General features: G+C 43.0%; 2 protein-coding genes across 2 annotated transcripts in view; one reads left to right on the top strand and one right to left on the bottom strand.

The window, feature by feature from the left end:
* The window catches only part of CIAO2A (cytosolic iron-sulfur assembly component 2A), a 142498-nt gene that overhangs the window by 85771 nt on the left and 35126 nt on the right, over nucleotides 1-21601 (top strand). The gene's annotated exons all lie outside the window — the stretch shown is intronic.
* The window catches only part of SPG11 (SPG11 vesicle trafficking associated, spatacsin), a 90243-nt gene that overhangs the window by 56739 nt on the left and 11903 nt on the right, over nucleotides 1-21601 (bottom strand). The window contains exons 4-17 of the mRNA XM_068275076.1: nucleotides 21325-21552; nucleotides 11107-11278; nucleotides 10902-11030; nucleotides 9946-10301; nucleotides 9695-9840; nucleotides 9499-9616; nucleotides 9259-9414; nucleotides 6886-7040; nucleotides 6570-6743; nucleotides 5172-5243; nucleotides 4080-4213; nucleotides 3838-3998; nucleotides 3424-3637; nucleotides 2789-2992 (exon numbers count right to left, since the gene is read on the bottom strand). Of these exons, the coding sequence (XP_068131177.1) occupies nucleotides 2789-2992; nucleotides 3424-3637; nucleotides 3838-3998; nucleotides 4080-4213; nucleotides 5172-5243; nucleotides 6570-6743; nucleotides 6886-7040; nucleotides 9259-9414; nucleotides 9499-9616; nucleotides 9695-9840; nucleotides 9946-10301; nucleotides 10902-11030; nucleotides 11107-11278; nucleotides 21325-21552 (2419 nt within the window). The remainder of the gene's footprint in view (nucleotides 1-2788; nucleotides 2993-3423; nucleotides 3638-3837; nucleotides 3999-4079; nucleotides 4214-5171; nucleotides 5244-6569; nucleotides 6744-6885; nucleotides 7041-9258; nucleotides 9415-9498; nucleotides 9617-9694; nucleotides 9841-9945; nucleotides 10302-10901; nucleotides 11031-11106; nucleotides 11279-21324; nucleotides 21553-21601) is intronic.

The following is a 21601-nucleotide window of genomic DNA, read 5'->3' as shown; positions in this document are numbered from 1 at the left end:
CCGCACACCTCACAATCCCTAAATTTTGGAAATCCACTCACTCCCCAACTATACAACATTGGAAGGTGGAACTAGAAACTCTGAAACAATCAGAGCAAGTCATATATTGGGTTTCAGATAGGGAGGAAAAGTTTAACCTAACCTGGAGAAGATGGGAAATTTTTGTACTCTCTGAGGAAGGTCAATCTATACTGGTGGATCATTCTGGATAGATTGGTGTTTTTGTTGAGTGGTTGGTAGGTCAGGACCGAGCAGGGAAACTTGTGGCAGATCAGGCCACAAATTTCCCTTGCTTCTTTCCCACTTATTTCTTTATCTTCTTCTTTTCTTCTCCCCTTTTTTCTTTTCTTCTTTTACTTCTCCTTCTATTCTCTTCAGTTCCTGTAAATATCCTCTATATATAGATTTGACGAGTTCACATATACTCATAATAAAAGACCTTTTCTATAATTTGGAAGCATCGTTGCAAATAGTCACTATCTCACTTGAATAAAAGCTTGATTATCCCAAACCATGTCTTCCTTTGCCATATACCACTAGCTGCCGAATAAGTAAACTTTGTTCACCTATCTACATCCCAAATTATAACTTCGGTTCTATAAGAGGAACACATGGTCATGGGATACTCTAATTCGGATCTCTAGGACAAGTTATCCTTTTGCTTAAACATTTTGTAATTCATATTTTGGCTTAATATTATATAAACGAGCATTCTTGTGAACTGTCATGTATCGATTATATATTTTCTACTGTTTTATAGGTCTTACTGTTTAACTTTCTGAAAATTTTTGAATAAAAATCATTGTATTAAAAAAAAGTCAGTTAAATATATCATATAGGAGAGAATTGAAATGAAGTTTATTGCATTTACAGAATGTGCGCAATAATTGTTTAAATAAAATTAGGCAGGTGCATAAATTTGGGCACTGTTGTCATTTTATGGATTCCAAAACCTTTAGAACTAATTATTGGAACTCAAATTGGCTTGGTAAGCTCAGTGAACCCTGACCTACATACACAGGTGAATCAAATTATGAGAAAGAGTATTTAAGGAGGTCAATTGCAAGTTTCCCTCCTCTTAAGTTTCTCTGAAGAGTAGCAATACAGGGGTCTCAAAACAACTCTCAAATGACCTGAAGATAAAGATTGTTCACCATTACTGTTCAGGGGAAAGATACAGAAAGCTGTCTCCGAGATGTCAGCTGTCTTGTTTCCACAGTCAGGAACATACTGAGGAAATCGGAGACCACAGGTTCAGTTCAAGTAAAGGCTTGAAGTGGCAGACCAAGAAAAATCTCGGATAAACAGAAACGACTAATGGTGAGAACAGTCAGAGTCAAACCACAGACCAGCACCAAAGACCTACATCATCATCTTGCTGCAGATGGAGTCATTGTGCATCGTTCAACCATTCAGTGCACTTTACACAAGGAGATGCTGTATGCGAGAGTGATGCAGAGGAAGCCTTTTCTCCAACCACAGCACAAACTGAGCCGCTTAAGGTATGCTAAAAGCACATTTGTAAAAGCCAACTTCATTTTGGAATAAGGTGATGTGGACTGCTGAAACCAAAATTTAGTTATTTGGGCATGCTGTGGGGCTGTGTGGCCAGTGCAGGGACTGGGAATCTGGACAAAGTTGAGGGACGCATGGATTCTACTCAGTATCAGCAGATTCCGGAGACCAATGTCCAGGAATCAGCGACAAAGCTGACGCTGCGCCGGGGCTGGATCTTTCAACAAGACAACAACTCTGAACACTGCTCAAAATCCACTAAGGCATTCATGCAGAGGAACAAGTACAACATTCTGGAATGGCCATCTCAGTCCTCAGACCTGAACATAATTGAAAATCTGTGGTGTGAGTTAAAGAGAGCTGTCCATGCTCGGAAGCCATCAAACCTGAATGAACTAGAGATGTTTTGTAAAAAGGAATGGTCAAAATACTTTCAACCAGAATCTAGACTCTCATTGGAACCTACAGTAAGTGTTTAGAGGCTGTAATTTCTGCAAAAGGAGAATCTACTAAATATGGATTTCATTTCCTTTTTATGGTGCCCCAATTTATGCACCTGCCTAATTTTGTTTAAACAATTATTGCACACTTTCTGTAAATCCAATACACTTCATTTCACTTCTCAAAGATCACTGTGTGTGTCTCCTATATGATATATTTAACTGACATTTTTTATCCTAACAACCAACGATTTATACAGGAAAATTATGAAAATGAACAAGGTTGCCCAAACTTTCACATCCCACTGTATCTTATCTAAAGTTTAGATAGTTTACACAGCAAATCTAGCTGCAAACAGCTTCAACAGTATAGGATTATTTATTCCTGTGATACAATGAGAGCAGCCATATTCTGTTTGTCACATTACACACAGGCAAGCTGATCTGTATCTCCCACTCCCCTCTCCTACTCCCTCCTCCCCACTGCCTCTGAAATATATGGCTAGTAACCTCCTCCTCCTCCTGCCCAGACTGAGCTCCCATAAGCCCTTGCTACTAAGGCTGAGAGTGCCAAGGCTCTCTGGAGAAGCTGTGGGCGAGGCTTGTTTAGTTTATAGGGAATTTGAGTATTAAAACAAAAGAAAAGTATTTGGCTTGAGGAATGCCCTATAAAACTACTGTATATGAAAGGAAAACAATTATGAAAAGAGTAAAAGTTCTCGGATCGGATCTCGGATCCACTTTAAATGAAAATGTAACCAAGTTTATACAAAACTACTCATGTTTGTCAGTGGTGCTTTAAATGGCAATAATAATAGGAGGTGAGCTTATACCTGTGATGATCCAGATACGTGTACAGGAGGTATTGTAGGTCTCGCTCAATACACAGCTGCACAAAGCGATGGTGAAACTCTGGATAGTATGTAGAGATGTGCTGCAGGGGAGAACCAGCAGGCAGCATCAGCTGATGAGTAACAGCAAGTCTCTCCACCAGAGTCTCAAAAGCATTCCATTCCGAAGACACAAAAATCTTCATCCTGAAAGACAAACACACCTTTCATACTAAAGACATATGACATCCAATATAAAATATAGCAGTGGTAATGGTAATGATGAGCAGTTAAAGCACACCTGAACTGGGAAGGATATGGAGGCTGCCATATTTTTTGTTTTTTTAAACAAAACCAGGGCTGTATTCAGAAGGGTGGTAAATGGGGCATTTTTGGCAGGCAACGAAAATGTTGTTAGTGATCAACCATCGTGCCATTCAAATGAAATATAAGGAAAACACTGCTCTACCTACCAAATGAATGGAAAGAGTTTTTCAAACACTGGGGATAGCATTTCATATTGTCTGCGTAAATGCCGGGGTAGATCCCGTTGGCTCCTCTTTGATGCTACATGTAGCGTATAAATGCAATTGGCACAAAAAACACACCCTATCAAAAGTAAAGCCCTCCACACAAACCTTGACAACTTGTCCAGGATCCTCTGCTTTGTGTAGCTGCAGCATAGTGTATTGTCATCAATGATCTCTGCACTGAAAAGAGGCCACAGTGACTTCTGGTTGTCCCCTATCGTCTCATTCTGTCCTGTACTCTCAATCCATGAGACAATGCTAGGCCAATCATTCCACAAAGTCAGATGGCGCCAAAGGATTGTGGGTGGGACAGCAGCCATGTCTGGAGATACAGAACATAGGTAAACATTGTTACAGAACCATTACAAGCAAGCACACATACTTATCTATCACATCAAACAACTGATACAGAACCATGTGTTTAGTATAATTATATTAAGGCATTTAAAAACTCTGATTTTATTCAAAACAATCCAGCGTTCATTAGAACCTTCACGTATGGCAATATAGGCAGTCCGTCACCTGTGCTGCTCTTCCAAGGAAGTAAGACTGACTCCCGTGTGTCCGAGCTCCAATGCTGGGCCCAGTCTAGAAGCAGAGTATCTGACTCATCTCCTGCAGAGTTTAAAGCATCTTGTAGCACCTGCACCTCTGCAGACAAAGCACAGGGCTTCCATATAGGCCTGAAATACATAGCACAGATAAGTTCCTATACACATATCACCTACAGTAAGTGGGAATAAATGAAGTCCAAAAGCCATTACTTGGAAGATGCACGGCTTATTGTGTGTCCTGCGGGTATGTGCCCATTCCTGTACAGCGTCTCCACTTGGCACACTATATCAATCTTTCCTGTATCCTGTTCTGAAAAACGTCCCTCTTGCTGCAGCAGTTCCACCTAGAGACAGACATTAAAGCGGATCCAAGATGAAAAACTAACTATAACAAGTAACTAGTCTATATATCTTATCTAAAGTTTAGATAGTTTACACAGCAAATCTAGCTGCAGAAAGCCTAAATAGAATATGCTTATTTCTCAGGGCTCGTTTCCACCATAGCGAATCCGCATGCGGCGCCGACATGCGGATTCGCTTGGTACATTGAAGTGGCCGGGGCTGTTTCCATATGTGCGGCGTGCGGGAGCGATTTGGCGGCGGGCCAAATCTGCACGACGGGACCCACAGAATTCGCCTGCGTCGGGAATCCATGCGAATCGCCGCTAATGTATTTAATAGGAAAAACGCATGCGTTTTTTACATGCGTTTTTACCCGCGATTCGCGTGCGATTTCGCACCTTTTTCAATGTTATTTTGCCCTGGCAGAGTCATGGTTAATTGAAATCGCGGGTAAAACGCATGCGGAAACGCATCCGCATGCGTTTTTACAAGCGTCCGGATGCCGGCGAAATCGCGTCGCAACAGTGGAAACGGGCCCTTACTGTGATACAATGACAGCAGCCATGTTTTTTGTAAACATTACACAGAGGCAGGCTTATCTGCATCTTGAGCACTCAGCCTGTGAAAAAAACCTAATCCCCCCTCCTCCTCTCTGCCTCTGAAACCTCTGGCTAGTAATACCTCCCCCTCCTCCTGCCCAGACTGAGTTCCCAGGAGCCCTTGCTACTATCTGAAAATGCTTTGGCTCTCTGAAAACCTGTGGGCGAGGCTTGTTTAGTTTATAGGGAATTAGAGTATTAAAACAAAAACAAAAAAGTATTTGGCTTGAGGAATGCCCTATAAACAATAGAAAATAACACAATTATGCAAGGAGTAAAAGTTCATCTCGGATCCACTTTAACAAAAATTAGACAATGGTAAGAAGGAAAGCGATCCTGAGGAAGAATACAATCTACCCACCAGCAGGGTCCGAACAGCCAGATCTGACGTGTAGAAGCAGATGCGACGCAGCTCGTCCCATATGGAATATCCCTGGAAGAGAAAAAAAATTGTAAGAAAAATAAAGTAAAAGGTGCCCATACACTTGTGGATTTTCCCTAGCAAATCATTGTGATAGAATTTGCCAGAGAACGGTGCCCTGTCATGGCCGCCTGTTCATAATTTTAATCGATTTCTGTCCGATTTCTTTTTATTACATTTCTTTTTCAAAAAAGTTCCACAAAGTGAATACAAAACACATGAACAGCTCACTGGTATTGGTAGTATACAATGCAAACAAGTGATAAGAGTAAAATGGTACATAGTAAGATAAAATAGCATGTGGGTTAAGGTCCGTACACACGCTGGACTGGAGGTAACGGCGGGTCCGTCGTCACCTCCCACTGGGTGGGCGTTCCAGCGATAGTCCGGCGTGTGTACAGTCTGTCGGCAGACTGATACGGCCGTTTCTGAGCGATCCGCTGAATGCTGAACATTCTGCCAAAACAAGGGATCCAGCAGGAGTGTGTTGCATGCTGGGACAACTACCACACAGGCTCTCCCAGAATCACAAATACAACTGCAGGAAAATCACATGCATTTTCTTTCTGTATTCCTCCAAGTTGGTGGCAGGCTGTTTCTGGTGTGTGTGTGTGTGTGTGTGGGCGGAGTTTCCATTTGCAGCCAGGCACAAGTCCTCTGCAGCCAAATTAAAAATGAATAAACATCAGCACACAAAAGATAGCACAATGATTCTGTTGCTGTGTGATGTGGCACTACCAAAATGACTCATTGCATCTTTATAACTAACCCAACAGCAGGTTTTCACTTTTACAATATTTAAAATGGCTTGAAGCATCTGTTATGTGCCTCGATGCTTATTCACCACAGCGTTAGGAAAATGTTCATCATTGCATTTCCAGTGCTAGTTACAGGTTGCCCAGCAAGCTCATGATGAACCAAAAACTCCTAGGAGAGTGTAAGGGGCTAAAAAGGACCAAAAAGCCCTCTAACTAAAATGCTATTCAAAACAGCTGACAAATCATTGCATTTCAGGGGTTCTGGATGTGTGATTAGCTATCAGGGACATCAAATGGATGATTTGCATATTCAGCAGTGATGCATTGTGGGACACTTCATATACTCACTCCAGCTTGAATAATCGCAAATACTTTCCGTGTTTAAGGAGGCACATTTCTGTTTTGTAGTGCTAGTTAGAAAGTCAGGATCTTTTCACAAATAGTTATAAATGCCCTCTATCAATACTAAACTCTTAAATACCAGCGCTAACATAGAAATGAATGTAAATGTGCATCTGTACGTTGGAAGCACGCAGCATGACACAGAAGTGCTTTTCAGTAACAATAACAGGCCACTGACCATATTCTGTAGAAGCTGGCATGCTTCCGTTACTCGTCGCTCCTGCAGGCACCTGTACGCCAATTTCAAGCCTTCTCGTTTCACCCACGTGAGGCTAGATCGGTATCCTTTTGTACGCAGGAAAGATTGAGCATCGGGAATACAGTTCGACAGGATGGCATCAGAGATTATGGCCTAAATCAGAGAAACAATGGATAAAGATAGGTTATTGAATGGGCATTTTTTATTAATATAAAACCCTCACACATAGTTATGAGCTGGATAACTGGCACAGAACAGCAATGCTAAAGCAAAGTTCCTCTCAGAAGCACTATACCTCCACAGGTATATTCTCCCATGCCCTATGTCCACTCTCAGCAGGTTGGGCCTGCACAGGAAATGGCTGCTGGTAAAACCTCTTCATGAAGGGCCGAAGCTTGATGATATATCCACTTAGAATTTCCACACAGTTGTCCAGGGCGGGGTCCGGTTCTTGGCAAAGGAAAATAATAAGCAGCTGTTATAATGGAATCATTTACTTGCACACATAGGTAATCCGTGAAAACTGCTTCCCCCAAGAGATATGCTGACTGCCATTTCTGACTTCCTCCCAAAACTGCTAGTGCTTGGCTGTCTACATTGAATTATTTTGGAATCACTGCACTGGGCCAAGCTTGGAGCCACCTAATCTGTTTATTTGTCCCACATCAAATAAATACAAAGATACTGAATCAGTAAGGACTTATTTTTGTAATGAATCAGTCATGGCGGCCTACATATACCCACGTCCAGGCACAGATCAAAACACCATATGTTGCCTGACATCTTAGTAATCAAGTTACCATTTTTTTAAATTAACAATTTGAACAAAAAACAACCAACCACATTTGAAACAGTCTCAAATGATATTACAAAGTATATAATCACAATCACATTACTGGGATAAATAGGGACTGGAAATATCCCCTATAGTATTACATATATCAGCAACTATAGAAAACAAAACCGTGAAATAGTGCAATTCTTAAGGCCCTTTCACACATGTTGCGTTGCTTCGCGGTACTCTCCCCGCCAGAGCTCGTCACAGTGGGCATTAGTCTGTGAGCCAAGCGGTACCGCACAGCAGTCAATTGTGTTGGAGTGAATTGCCCCAAATCTGATAGGGTGAAAAAATAAATAGCAAGCTTTGTGAGAGGGCTGCTGCTGCTTGGCTTGCATTATCCAACTGTTCAGATAGGAAGAGCAAGGGGCACAGACTAACCATTCTTAAAAGGCTGCAGCCTATAGCACTGCTAAACAGAACTAGGAAGTGATTGGCGAAGGAGCCAATACAGACCTCCTGACAACACTACTTCTCTCACTGTAATACTGACATGCACCTGGATTAAATAAACCAGTGCTCCAAAATTGTTACATCTAGTAACCCCTTATGTAAGATAAGGTTTTCCAAGTACCCCCTTCTGTGAGGAACATCATCTCAAGTACTCCTAAAATTAAACCAAGTATCCCCACGGGTATGTGTACCGCATGCTGAGAACCTAGGAAGCAGACAGACATGTTACATATCAGAGATCAGAGTCAGAACACCTAAGGGCTCTTTTCTACCGAAAATTGTGATCGGCATTGCAAACGCACTGTGGTGGGATTGTGATTTTCTTCATTTCAAACAAACGCAATTTTTTACCGGGTATTGAAAAATGATGACAGACCAATCGCAAACGGACAAAAATTGCAGCATGCAGAGCATTTAAAAAGGGCAACAAAACTCCCATGTTAATCGTGGTGTCCAGAGTACAGCCAGTGGAAAAGGACTCTAATGTGCACTCTTTTTTCAGCTAAGTAGGATAAGAATCACAACCAAGAAGTCTGCCACCACTATATACTGTAGCTGGCATCAAGACTTGTGCTCCTTTCACACCTGCAACGTTGTGTCCTGTAATATCGCCATATCCCATCACAGAAGCAATGATAGCCCTATGGAATATCACAGTACAGTGGGTCCCGACGCAGTAACACACTGCATGCAGTGAGTTAACAATATGACGAGTTGTTTACATTGCCAGTGAAGCAAACTTTCATTTTACTGTATGGTCTCACTTCAGCGGCAATGTAAGGTGTTTTGGGATTGTTGCTGTGTGATTGTAGAATAATCAAACCGCAAGGGAATGTAGCAAATGTGGAAGGGGCCTTAAAGTGAACCTCCAGACCAAAAATCTACTCAGCAGCACTGAAAAGGCTTGGTGTTTAACAGTTTCACAGCATCAGAACTTTGTTTTTCTTACATAAGCCTTATTTTTAGCTGCACAAAAGCTTAAGCTCCGCCCCATCAAAGAAAAATGCCTGGGGTTTTTCTCCCCTGATGCTGTGCAAAGCATGATGGGATATCCTATGTTGTTATTCACGTTGCCTAGCAACTGGGAGGGGTGATCAGCACACAGGACAGTTGGAACTGTGTCTCATGCTCTCTGTCACTTCCTTTCAACCAAAAAGATGGCTGCCCTCATGAAATCAAACATTTGCCTGCTCTTCTAAAACAGGGTGGGTAAGAGATTATATTACCTATCTATTTTAATTAACATAGCTAATGTAACTTAATAAAAGTATGTTTGTTTAGGCTGAAGTTCCTCTTTAAGGTACATTCTTCAACAGAACACAAATTTGTTGAGTTCTTCTACCACAGACAGTTGGAAAAAACACGGCTTATACATACCAGCCAGGAGATTGCAGAGTGTCAGGACTTGGTCACTCAGGAAGTGCAGTGTGAGTTGCAGCAGCTGCTCTGAGAAATGCTTGCTCTGAGTCTCCTGGTCTGTGCAGTGGATGTAGGAAAAGAGGAGGTCCAGAGCTGGCACAAGTTCCTCCACATCTGGACAAAACATAAGGTGCCGAACTTAAAATAAGCTGAGTAACAGTAGATATACAATATCCATTTGTCATCCTACATCCTTACTATGCTGGTAATGGTCAGACTGCAATCTGCCATCTTCCGATGTTAGTGGGCTCAGGATGCTTTCTTTACTCTTCAAGAAAAAGTCAACCGTGTCCAACTGTCGGTTCTCTAAGCCAGCCTATAAATATTAGTATTAAATATCAATTCCAAGAAAGAAGAGAAAAGTGGAATGAGGCAAGACAGGTGAGATTATTACCTCCAGCATGTGTATGGGGACAGAGCAGCGTCCCCAGTTGTTCAGATGGCATAGAGTGTCTGCAGTACTGGCACTGCCATGAATCATCAAGCGGGTCAAGAATTCATTCTGTGACACAGAAAACAGGACAAGAGACAGACCTCGATCTGTTGAGATAATAAAGGACGAAACAATTCAGCAACTTCATGAGTAGCAATCAGAAATGGACAACAGTGCATCTGATTATACAGTAGCTTGTATTCACCACCGACCTGTGATCACCAGGCAAGCCTCATCATCTGTAGTATCTACACACACAGCATTGCCCAGATTGCGGGAAGCAAAATCCTGTTTTTCCACCATCCAGTGGACAAGTGTGGCGCATCCTTCAGAACTGCACAAGCAAAATAAGGCACTGACAGAGGATAAGGACAAGTTGGACAGTCCTACAGGATCCTTGATATTGTCTGTAGGTATTTTTATCCAGCCTGCGCCCAAAACTGTCCATATGAGCAAGGCATCACTGCAGGGGTTTCTGGCCATCAGACTATGAGCTGACGGGCATGCTGGAAACGCAGGGCAGCTGTTTGTCTCCTTCAGAAGCGATGCAAGTGTTGCATCCCATGTCCTACATGAGGAAATAAATAAGAAAATATGATCTGGTACAGGGAAAAAGATTATAAGTTAGTCATTAAGCGAACAAGTCCTAACCCTGAAGTATTGGTGTATGGAAAGCATCACATCAGAGATAACAAGTGCTGCCACTTAGTAAAAGGATGTGTACTAATTAAGCATGCCAGTAAAGACTGATACACACTTTTAATTATGATTGGCCAATCACTGACCAATTTTACCACATCCATGTAGTATGAGATATAGTGTTTTTTCTCCTTTGGTGATTCTTGTAGGGGCCAAGATTCTTGCAGGCCTTGCACCAGTAGAGCGGACCCGATCAGGGTCGGCTAATTCTGCCTGAGCCCAAACGGAAAGCTGTTACTGCGCCTGCGCTGGTAAATATTGCTGGCACTACTGCACCTGCGCCAGACTTGTTGGCTGTGGTTACCAAGCAGCCAGCGCTGGAACTGAGGGAGAGAGGAAGGCAGGAGAAGCCTCATTAGGACGCAGAGATTTCCCCCTCCTAAGGTTAGTATCTCCCAGGTGGGTTTTCTTCATTACAGTGTGTCTTTAACCTACCCCACCGATCTACTCGCAGATAAGGAGTCCTTACCTGTCCATTCGAAAACCATATTCAAGTCCATGGCCAAGTATTTCATCACTATGCTCAGTCATATTTAATATGGAGGAATTGAAGTGTCGCTCTTTTCTCCACGTCTGCAGTGAGAGAGTCACGTCTTCACTGTAGAAAGACATTGTTTATTCTGACACTATTCATGAAGCCTTGTCTGCACATATTGCATAGAACAGAAATTTACCTGAAACCTTCACTCAACTTCAGTGGGAGAAAGGAGGACACAGAAGTGACCACTATTAGATCGAGGTTTGGAGAGACACGAATGCCATTTAGTGTCTCCCCCACATCAGCATCTGGCCTTACAGGAAGTTCCACAACAGCCAGTGGAGAACCATCTACAATGTCAAACACATCTGCACACTTCTGTCAAGGAATTTAAAGGACAATATCTACTTCATAAAAAAAAAGAATACATAAGAAAAAAAGAATTGCCATAAACATAGATAAGTGATGAACACATCTTTTAATGTCATAAAAAAAAATCATACTTTCATTCCAATCTCCACCAACAACCTTAGCAACAGTACTTACTGTAACTTGTCGCTATGAGCCTGTCCTGTCTTGTTGCAGGAGTAATTAGCTGCACACGGCAAGATGTTTTACTTCTTATATTCAACATCTGGACCAATCCAGTGGCACATTATGTTTTATATGCACATAAAAGACAGAAATTACTTACGGTAATGTCTTTTCCAGAACTCGAAAGGACAGCAACCCTGAGACTTGTCTCCTTCCACGCACACTGGACAGGAAGCTAGTTAAAAGATTTGCATAATTGATTAGACAGGGATTAGTCAGGTATATAACATCATGTGCCCTTACCCCATCAGTAATAAAAAAAAGACTCCACGCAGAATGATGCTTCAAAAACTTTTAATCACAGAACATTCGGGTGGGTAAATAGGGTGCTGTCCGTTCAACTTCTGGAAAGGACATTACCGTAAGTAATTTCTGTCTTTCCCAGAACATCTCAGGACAGCAACCCTGAGATGATATACAAGACTTTATTAGGGAGGGACCACCACTTGCAATACTTTTCTGCCAAAAGACAAATCAGAACAAGATAATACATCAAGCTTATAATGTTTAACAAACGTATTGTGGTTTGACCATGTGGCTGCCTTGCAGATTTGCTCAATAGTAGCTCCAGCCCTCTCTGCCCAGGAAGTAGCGACTGCTCTGGTTGAGTGTGCTTTAACTGACGCAAGAAGTGAATTTCCTTGATGAAAATATGCCAAAGCAATGGCCTGTTTGATCCATCTTGCGATGGTTGCTTTAGAAGCTTGTTTGCCTCTGAATTTTCCAGCAAGAGCACCAATAAAGCATTGGACTCCAAGATTTAGAACGTTGAAGGTATTCCAACACACATCTTCTAACATCTAAGCAGTGTAATTTCTCCTCTTTCTGGTTTGATGGGTTATTACAGAAGGATGGTAAATAAATCTCCTTGGATCTGTGAAATTTCGAGACAACTTTAGGCAGGAAGGAAACATCTAACCGGAGAGTAAGTCTATCTTCACTGACTACACAATAAGGCTCATTGATCGAAAGTGCCTGTAATTCTCCTATTCTTCTGGCTGATGTTATTGCTAAAAGAAATGCTGTTTTAATCGCCAAGTGTTTATCTGAGCTATCCACAATTGGCTCAAAAGGGGTTCACATAAACCTTGCAACACTGTGTTAAGGTCCAACGATGGTACTTTAGACCGAACTATAGGTCGAAGTCTTTTTAGAGCTTTAAAGAAACGAATCACATACTCTTCTTCTGCCAACCTTCTTTCTAAGAAGACACTTAATGCCGAGACTTGACCCTTCAAGGTGCTAATGCGCAACCCCTTCTGGAATCCATTTTGCAAAAATTCAAGCACTGATGTTGAATCTGATGTATTCACTGAATTCTGCAAACACCAGCTATTGTATACTTTCCATACTTTATAATAAATCTGTCTGGTGACCTTTTTCCTACTCTGTATGAGAGTCTCTGATAGTTTATTAGAGAATCCTTTGCTTTTCAGTATTGCCCACTCAGGCTCCATGCAGAGAGCTGGAGAAGGTTTAAGTTGGGATGACGTGCTGGGCCCTGGGTCAGCAGATCCTGACTGTTTGGCAGAAGGAGATGACTCGAGGCGGATCTCTGAAGTGGAGCAAACCAAGGTCTTTTGGGCCAGTAAGGTACGATCAGAATAGCTTGTGCCTTGTCCTGATATATCTTGTTCAACACTTTTGAAATTAGATGAAAAGGAGGAAAAATGTACATTTTGTGGTGACTCCAACTGATTGAGAACGCGTCTATCTTCCAAGGGTTATCCTGAGGATTCAGAGAACAAAACAGAGGGCACTTTGCATTTGCCTTTGTTGCAAAAAGGTCTACCTGCGGAGCTCCGAATAGTTCTGAGATGTGTAGAAATACTTGATTGTTCAGACTCCATTCGTCTTGTAACAGATGCCGTCTGCTCAGATAATCCGCTAGACAATTCAAAGTTCCTTTTAAATGTACCGCTCTCCGAGAACTGAGGTTCCTTTCTGCCCAGTGAAGGATCTTCGAAGCCTGTCCCCACAAAGCCTTGCTCCTGGTTCCCCCTTGGCGGTTCAAATAAGCGACTACAGTCCTGTTGTCTGTCCGTACTGTTACATGGGAATGAAGAATCTGTGACTCGAATGCCTGTAGAGCTTGCCATACTGCTTGCAATTCCCTGCTGTTTGATGAACATCTGTGCAGAAGAGGTGACCACTGACCCTGCGCCAGAAGAGTATTCAAGTGTGCTCCCCATCCCCAAGAGCTCGCATTCGTTGTTATTATGACCTCTGTCGGAAGTTCCCATAGATTTCCTGTGGAGAATCGTGTTGGTTCCAACCACCATAGCAGAGAGTGTTTTACATTCCATGGAATGGAAAATCTCTTGTCTAGGGAAGACAGTCGTTTGTCCCATTTGGAAAGGATCCAGGTCTGTAGGGTTCTGGAATGTAGCTGACCCCACTGTACTGCTGGGAAGGATGCAGTCAGTAACCCCAGTAATGCCATGGCCTTTCTTATGCTGGGTACACACTATGAGATTTTCTGGTCGATTTACTGTCACATCGATTATTTCCAACATGTCCGATTTGCTTTCCGATCGATTTCCGAGCATTTTCTGATCGATTTCGTGTACTTTAATAGGAAATCGATCGGAAAATGCTCGGAAAACGATCGAAAAGCAAATCAGACATGTTGGAAATAATCGATCTGACAGTAAATCGACCAGAAAATCTCATAGTGTGTACCCAGCATAAGAGATATGGTCTTGAATTTCTGAAAAGAAAGAACAGATTTCAGTAATACAGCAGATTTTCTTTCTAGTAGAAAAAGTCTTTTACTGGCGGAAGAAATCTCAAAGCCCAAAAATTCCATACATTGTTGAGGAATTACTGAAGATTTCCCCCAGTTAATCAACCACCCCAGGGATTGGAGAAAATCAAGTGTAAATTCCAGTTGGAGATTCACTGAGTCCACAGAGAGCCCCCAGATAAGTAAATCGTCGATAATCTGGATAGCATTCAATCTTAGAGAAGCCAGTACCTCTGCCATAACTTTTGTAAACAACCAAGGGGCAGATGATAACCCAAAAAGTAGAGCATTAAACTGAAAATGTCTTACCTCTCCTTGAAGATACACTGCGAACCTCAGGTACTGCTGTGACTCCAGATGTATAGGTAGATGAAGGTATGCATCTTTTAGATCCAGTGAAGTTAACAAACATCCTTCTTGGAGCAGATTTAGAACTGAGCGAATATTGTCCATTTGAAATTTCCTGTATCTGACTGCCTTGTTTAACTTTTTTAGGTTTAGGATAAATCTGTAATTTCCCTGAGGTTTCTTTATTAGATAGACCGGGGAGTAAAACCCCAGACCTTCTTGGCATCTTGGGACTTGACGAATGACTCTTTTCTCCAGTAGAATATTCACTTCGCTTTCTAGAGCTTGTGCTTGACTTTGAGCTCCTGGAGATGGGGTGATGAAGAACTGATTTGGTGGGTGAGAGACAAACTCTATTCTGTATCCTTGAAGTATTATGTCCAATAGCCACTTGTTTTGAAACTCCATTTGCCATACCTCGAAGAAGTGGGCTAACCTTCCCCCCACCGGAAGACTGGCGTCATTGCTTTGAAGGTTGGGTTGTAGAGGTGTATGAAGGATTACCTCTTGGCCTCTGGGTCTTATTCGGTATCCACCTCTTTCTCCGTCCTTTACTTTCTGCCTCTATCTTTTCTGAAGGACAAAAGGACCGATTAACTCGAAAATTCCTCCTTTTCAGCGGGAAATTCTTTTTCTTATCTGCTGTTCTTTCTAATGTTTCCTCCAACTTAGATCCAAACAACATATTGCCTTCACAGGGTAACCCACATAGCTTCGATTTGGAAGAGGTATCCCCCTGCCAGGTCTTCACCCAGACTCCTCTCCTGGCTGAGTTTACCAAGGCCGTTGTTCTTGCCGTAAGACGGACTGAATCATCTGCAGCATCAGAAAGGTAATTAGAAGCATGCATAATTTTTGGAAAGGCATTCAATATCTCTTCCCTGGGAACCCCTGACGCAATTTGTGACTGTACATCTGCTAACCACAGTTTCAGGGACCTAGCTACTGCAGTAGAAGCTATGGACGGCTTAATGTTCAATGAGGCAGCTTCCCAAGCTCTTCTCAGGATATTATCGATCTTTTTATCAATCGGATCTCTCAGGCAACCAAAGTCCTCAAATTGGAGATCAGTCTTTCTGGAAACTTTAGATAAGGATGGGTCAAGTTTTGGAGTGACCCCCCAGAATCTTTGATCTTCTGGACTATATGGATATCTTTTAGACAGAGATTTAGGCCAAAATGCTCTTTTCTCTGGGACATCCCATTCCCGTTTAATGATATCCTTGAGAGTGTTATGTACAGGAATAAAGGAATCCTGAGGATCCGCTAAAGTCTCATACATTTGATCTAGTGGTGTTAATGATTTCCTCTCTGTGGTAATTCCCATAGCTTTGTGCATGTCTTCTAACAACTCCTTCATAAACTCAGTGGAAAAAGCAAATTTCTGCTCCTTAATACTTTTTTCCCCAGTCTGTTCCGTTTCAGAAGATATTTCCTCAAACGAAGAAATTTCTAATTCTCCTTCCGATTTATCTGACTCCTCGGAAACTTTCTCTAATTTCCTCTTTTTAGCCTTTACTTCCCCCTGGGGAGGTACAGGCAAAGAAACAGGCCTAGATAGCTCAACCAGTGGAGCACTAGTAGATGCTGTAGCCACCGGCTCAGTATCAGCTTCAGGAGTGGTATTAAGAGGATTCTTACATTTCATTAACTCCATAGCCGAGGTTATCTCGGATTTTATCCATCCCCTCAAGTCTTTAAACATAGATAGAGATTCTTCCCTCACTACTTTTTCAGTACATGACTGACATAATAAATTTATTTGAAGATGAAGACAATTTCTCATAACACACTGCACACTTTTTCACCGATTTCTGAGTAGATTTAGACCCAGAAGACTCGGCTGATCTACTAGATCTACTGGATGTGTCAGTTTTCACAGGGTTAGCAGGCTTGTCTGGTCTATCCGTCCTTTCAGACTTAGAATCTGATTTGCCTTCCATTATATTAGCTTCAGGCTGAAATAAAACACAGACAAAAAACCAGCCATCAGCCTGACAACCCTTCAAACAGTAACTAATATACATTATACATTCTCATATGATCATACCAGAGAGGGAACGGAGCAACACTCCACAGAGCCCAAGGAGGAAGATCCAGTGGCAGCCTCTATAGTCAGCAACAGTTTCTGACTATGAAAATCAATTTAAATAGGTTTCCCAGCCGAAAAAACCCATGCCCACAGCATTCCAGATGCACATACCTTAATTGCCCCCAATCAACGGCCTCTGCAGCAGTCCATTCCAGTCAGCATATGCTGACACCACGCTGCAAGCCATCGCTGGAGCGCACGCCGGGCCAGGACCTTCCTGCTTCCGGCTTCCTGTCACGTGAGGCGCCAGTCACGTGACCCACGGGCGGGACTTCCGCTTACCGGACGCGAACTTCCGCATTCAGCCGGACGAGAGGGAGGCTATTGCGCGCAGCATGTCCCCGTGCTGAAGCAACTAGCCAGCACCTTCCCAGGGGGACACACGAGCCGCGGCTCCTGCAGAAAGCATGGGTGGCCAGACCTCCCTCCACCTAGCATCCTGCTTGGACAGGAAAGACAACTGATGGGGTAAGGGCACATGATGTTATATACCTGACTAATCCCTGTCTAATCAATTATGCAAATATTTTAACTAGCTTCCTGTCCAGTGTGCGTGGAAGGAGACAAGTCTCAGGGTTGCTGTCCTGAGACGTTCTGGGAAAACAATGTAATTATGTTGAAAACATGTTTGCCATTAATCCTAGCAATATACGAATCCAAACCTGAAAACATGTAGATCTGTGGGTTCTGGTAGTTGGATTGACTATCAAAGAGCAATCTGCAGATCCCCTTGTATCATAGATGCTGCTACCTGTATAGTACAGTGCTGGATATGGAGACATAAGGGAGAGAAAGCGCACACTGTGATACTGGCAAGTGGGGGTGCTAGGCCCTATAGGAAAGGTCTCACCAGGAGAAACCTATATAGGTGTGCCAGCTGTCACGCTTATGTCCCTCTTGTGCCGGGGAACTGGCTTGCAGGGGTATCCTGGTGGTCTTGGATGGTGATCCGGTCGGGATTGCATGATGGTTGTTTAGAATGCGCTGCAGTGGGCGTGTATATGTTTTTTTGCGCTCGGTCGGTATGAGCCTGAATCCCCAGCTATGGGTGTAGTAATTAAGAACAGCTAGTAAAGCAAGGTGGTGTCACTTACTGGCAATGATATGCCGAAGCTGAGTTTAAAACTTTATTGCGACACGTTTCACAAGGGAGCACCCCTGCATATGCTTGATAAAGCAGGGGTGTTGCCTTGTGAAATGCATTGAAAAACATATACACGCCCACCACAGCTTGTTCCAAACAACCACCGTGAAATCCCGACCGGATCACCATCCAAGACCACGAGGATACCTGTGCAAACCAGGTCCCCGGCATAAGAGGGGCAAAAGCGTGACAGCTGGCAAACCTATATACGGTAGGTTTCTCCAGCCTCGACAACCAGGTGAGACCTTTTCTACAGGGCCTTGTGTCCTCACTTACTAGTATCACAGTGTTTTTCTCCCTTCTGTCTCCGAACCTGAAAACACTAAGCCTCAAATGGAACCTTACTTGGAAAAAAAAAAAAAAAAAAGTAAATTTTTACTTATGGGGCTTCTTCCAGCCCCCAGTCTATCTGGTCCCTCGCTGTCCTCCTGATCCACACCGCTGTGTCGTTGTCAACCCTGGTGCTATCCAGGCCGCATGCTCCTCCTCAATCATGCTCCCCCAGATTGAGGAGGCCTGCAGTCTGGGCCGCTTATGTGCAGTAGTCCCCAACTGACATTTTGACAGGATGAACTGGAGATAATGTTATCTTTGTTATCTTATGTTTACTTCATTATATCAAGTGCGGAATGTGACACATTCTCTGACTGTGCAGACTCTCCTGAACACAGACAGACACTCAGAAAGCATTTCTGCCTTCAATACAAGATTAATAAAAGCAGTTATGTATAAAATGCAAAGGCAGCTCTCAGAGCAAAAAAAAAAAAAGAACTTTGGGAACTTGTCATTTCTAAATGAATAATAATACTTATGCACAAAATCAAATATGATAACCATATGGCATATAAAAAGTAGGAAAACAGGTTTTTATTGAATATTATGTCAGGGTTTCACACCGCTTTAAAAACATCCACACAGTCAACGGACGTGTGTTGAACTTGCAAACACACTGTGCACAGGTGAGGTCTTTATAGGTAAGGAGGAGAATCCCCCCCCCCCCCCCCTTCAAAACGTTTGTTCACCACATTTAAAGGGATAGACACATAAATGCAAAAACATGCGAGTGTAGTATGTACAATGAATAATATACAAAACACACATTAAGATACGTCACCCTTGAAAAAATACATATATACCCACCTAAAAGGAGAAGCATAAAGTACATTACCAGGAAAAGGAATAAGAAGTGCTGCATGAACCTATGGCATAGCTAGATATTATGGGGCCCCATAGATAAACTTTAATCGTGCCCTCAGATGTAGACACCTGCCCCTTCCCTATGGATAGGAGTTAAAGGACACATCCGAGTACTTTAAAAATTAAAAAAATCCACTTACCCGGGGCTTCCTCCAGCCCCTGCCAGCTGTCCAATGCTCTCGCCGCAGCTCCACTCACTGATGGTGGCCCGGGGTCCCCTCCGATGCAAGATCACCACTGCGCATGCGCGAGCGGCTCTCAGAGCTGCACGGCCATCATCCGGACTGTACTGTGCAGGTGCAGTAGTTCTGCGCCTGCGCAGTACAATCCGGATGACCAGTGAGCAGCATGCTGGAGCGCAGAAGAAGCTGACCTGGCAAGGTTGGCATCTCCACCGGAGGGGACTTGGAGCCACCAGAGCTGCGGCGAGGGCACAGGACAGCTGCCAGGGGCTGGAAGAAGCCAGAGGTAAGTGGATTTTTTATTTTTAGGTTGCTCGGACCTTCCCTTTAACTTTATAGAATAATAGAATAACATTTGTAAAGTGCTTTTCTCCCATAGGACTCAAAGCGCATCGTTGTGTCTCAGATTAATACAGGGTTGCAGGCTGGATTGTGCTACAACTTTACATTCTCACAGGGCTGTGGAGTCGGTCCAAAAATCCACCGACTCCGACTCCTCAGTTTAGGATTCCACCGACTCCTCGACTCCGACTCCTCTAATTTGCATATTACAATTTTGTTGATTAAAAGTATGTAACATGAAATTCGTCTCTTAACTGCCAACGCTTAGGAATTTTACAAGACAACTGAAGTGAGAAGGATATGTACACTACTATATTTATTCCCTTTAGACTAAAACTAGTCCTTGGTAAGAGTACTTGTAAAAGGTACAAACCAGAACAAAGAACATCTATCAGGCCCTAGGCAATGTAAGTGTGGGTACATGTAAGAATGATGTGCAGGTACTCTGCAGGGGTATGAGGAGATTGTAAACAGACAACACCTCTGTGTTCAATGTGCACAGCATTCTCAGTGGATTCCCTGCAGCTCTGTGGGGAGTGCATATGTAGAGTATAGTACTACTGTGTAACAAAGTAAACCTGAGACAGATGAAATTAAAGTTTTATACATACCTGGGGCTTCCTCCAGCCGCCTTCAGGATAATCAGTCCCTCGTTGTCCTCCTCCACCACCTGGATCTTCTGCTATGAGTCCAGGTACTTGAGCCAGTCGGGCGTATTGCGCATGCACACACTCCGCCGCCGGGAGCATACTAGACCTGCGCAACACTATTGCGCAGGTGCAGAATGTTCCTGGCTGTGGGAGCGGCATGCGGCCGGACAGCGCTGACTGGCTGAATTACCAGGACTCATAGCAGAAGATTCGGGTGGTGGAGGACAGCGAGGGACTGATTAGCCTGAAGGAAGCCCCAGGTATGTATAAAACTTTACTTTTCATCCGTGTCAGTCACCCTTTAATTTGTAGTCACCAAACCAAATTTTAACAACATATCAAATGATTTGATTTCATCAGCAAAGGGAGTGCATACATTTGCATAAACCAGCATCAATGCAGAATTATTTCCATCTCGTTGACCATCTCTATTAGTGACACAGCTACACATCAGGCTTTATTCTTACAGCATAGATGTTATTTAGTATATATAAGAGATTCCTGTGTACACATCATATATACTGTACAGTCACAATCAGATATGTATATCTGACCTTAAAAATACGGGGACTGCTTTATTGAAGCAGCACAAGTAACTAATTTTGATTGGTTTATTTCATTTTTGTGGACTAAGCACAGCTTTTACTGTATATATACTGTATAAATACATTATTTGTAATGACTATTATCTGAGAAATAGAACATTTTATCATATTTTCTATTTTAATTACAGTTACAAATTCATTAGGAGTCGGAGTCGGTGCATTTTTTCCTGACTCCGACTCCAGGCACCCAAAATTGCCCGACTCCACGACCCTGCATTCTCATGCAATTAACGCTGCACATAATTCATGGGCACTGAGGCAAAGTTAGAGGATGGAGAAACACAAGAAAGTTAATGATGAACACATTAAGTACCCACTGGGCCCCCTATGCTCCAGGGCCCCATAGCAGCTGCTGTGGCTATTGCTACACCCCTGGCATGAACCACTGTTGCGTCAAGTACACTGATCCAGCACTGAACATTACAAATATACTTACATTATTCACCTCCCCCCTGAACAGCACTTGACAATAATAAGCTTTGCTACAAATAATAATTGTTTACAGGAAGGATACAGATATATCCCAGGCTGTCCAGTAGAAACAAAGCTTCATGTCTCAAGCAGACACCTGAGATGCGTTCAGCAGCCTCCGGATCCAGCTCCAGGCACACACATGAGACAAGCCTTGGCTTCTGCTGCTCACCAGTGTAGTGCAGGAGGACAAGGAAGCAGTTGCTAACCAGGAGCAGAATGTGCGCATCATGGAGGGACAGAAGGCGAAACGAGGTTAATGAAGGTATGCCTGCGGGGAAAATATTTTATAAAACATGCTGTATGTTATTCCTCAATGG

The sequence above is a fragment of the Hyperolius riggenbachi genome, chromosome 3 (genome assembly GCF_040937935.1).
Source record: "Hyperolius riggenbachi isolate aHypRig1 chromosome 3, aHypRig1.pri, whole genome shotgun sequence".
NCBI lineage: Eukaryota > Metazoa > Chordata > Amphibia > Anura > Hyperoliidae > Hyperolius > Hyperolius riggenbachi.
Note: the sequence above shows the minus strand (reverse complement) of the source record. Positions and strands in the feature narration are given on the sequence as shown.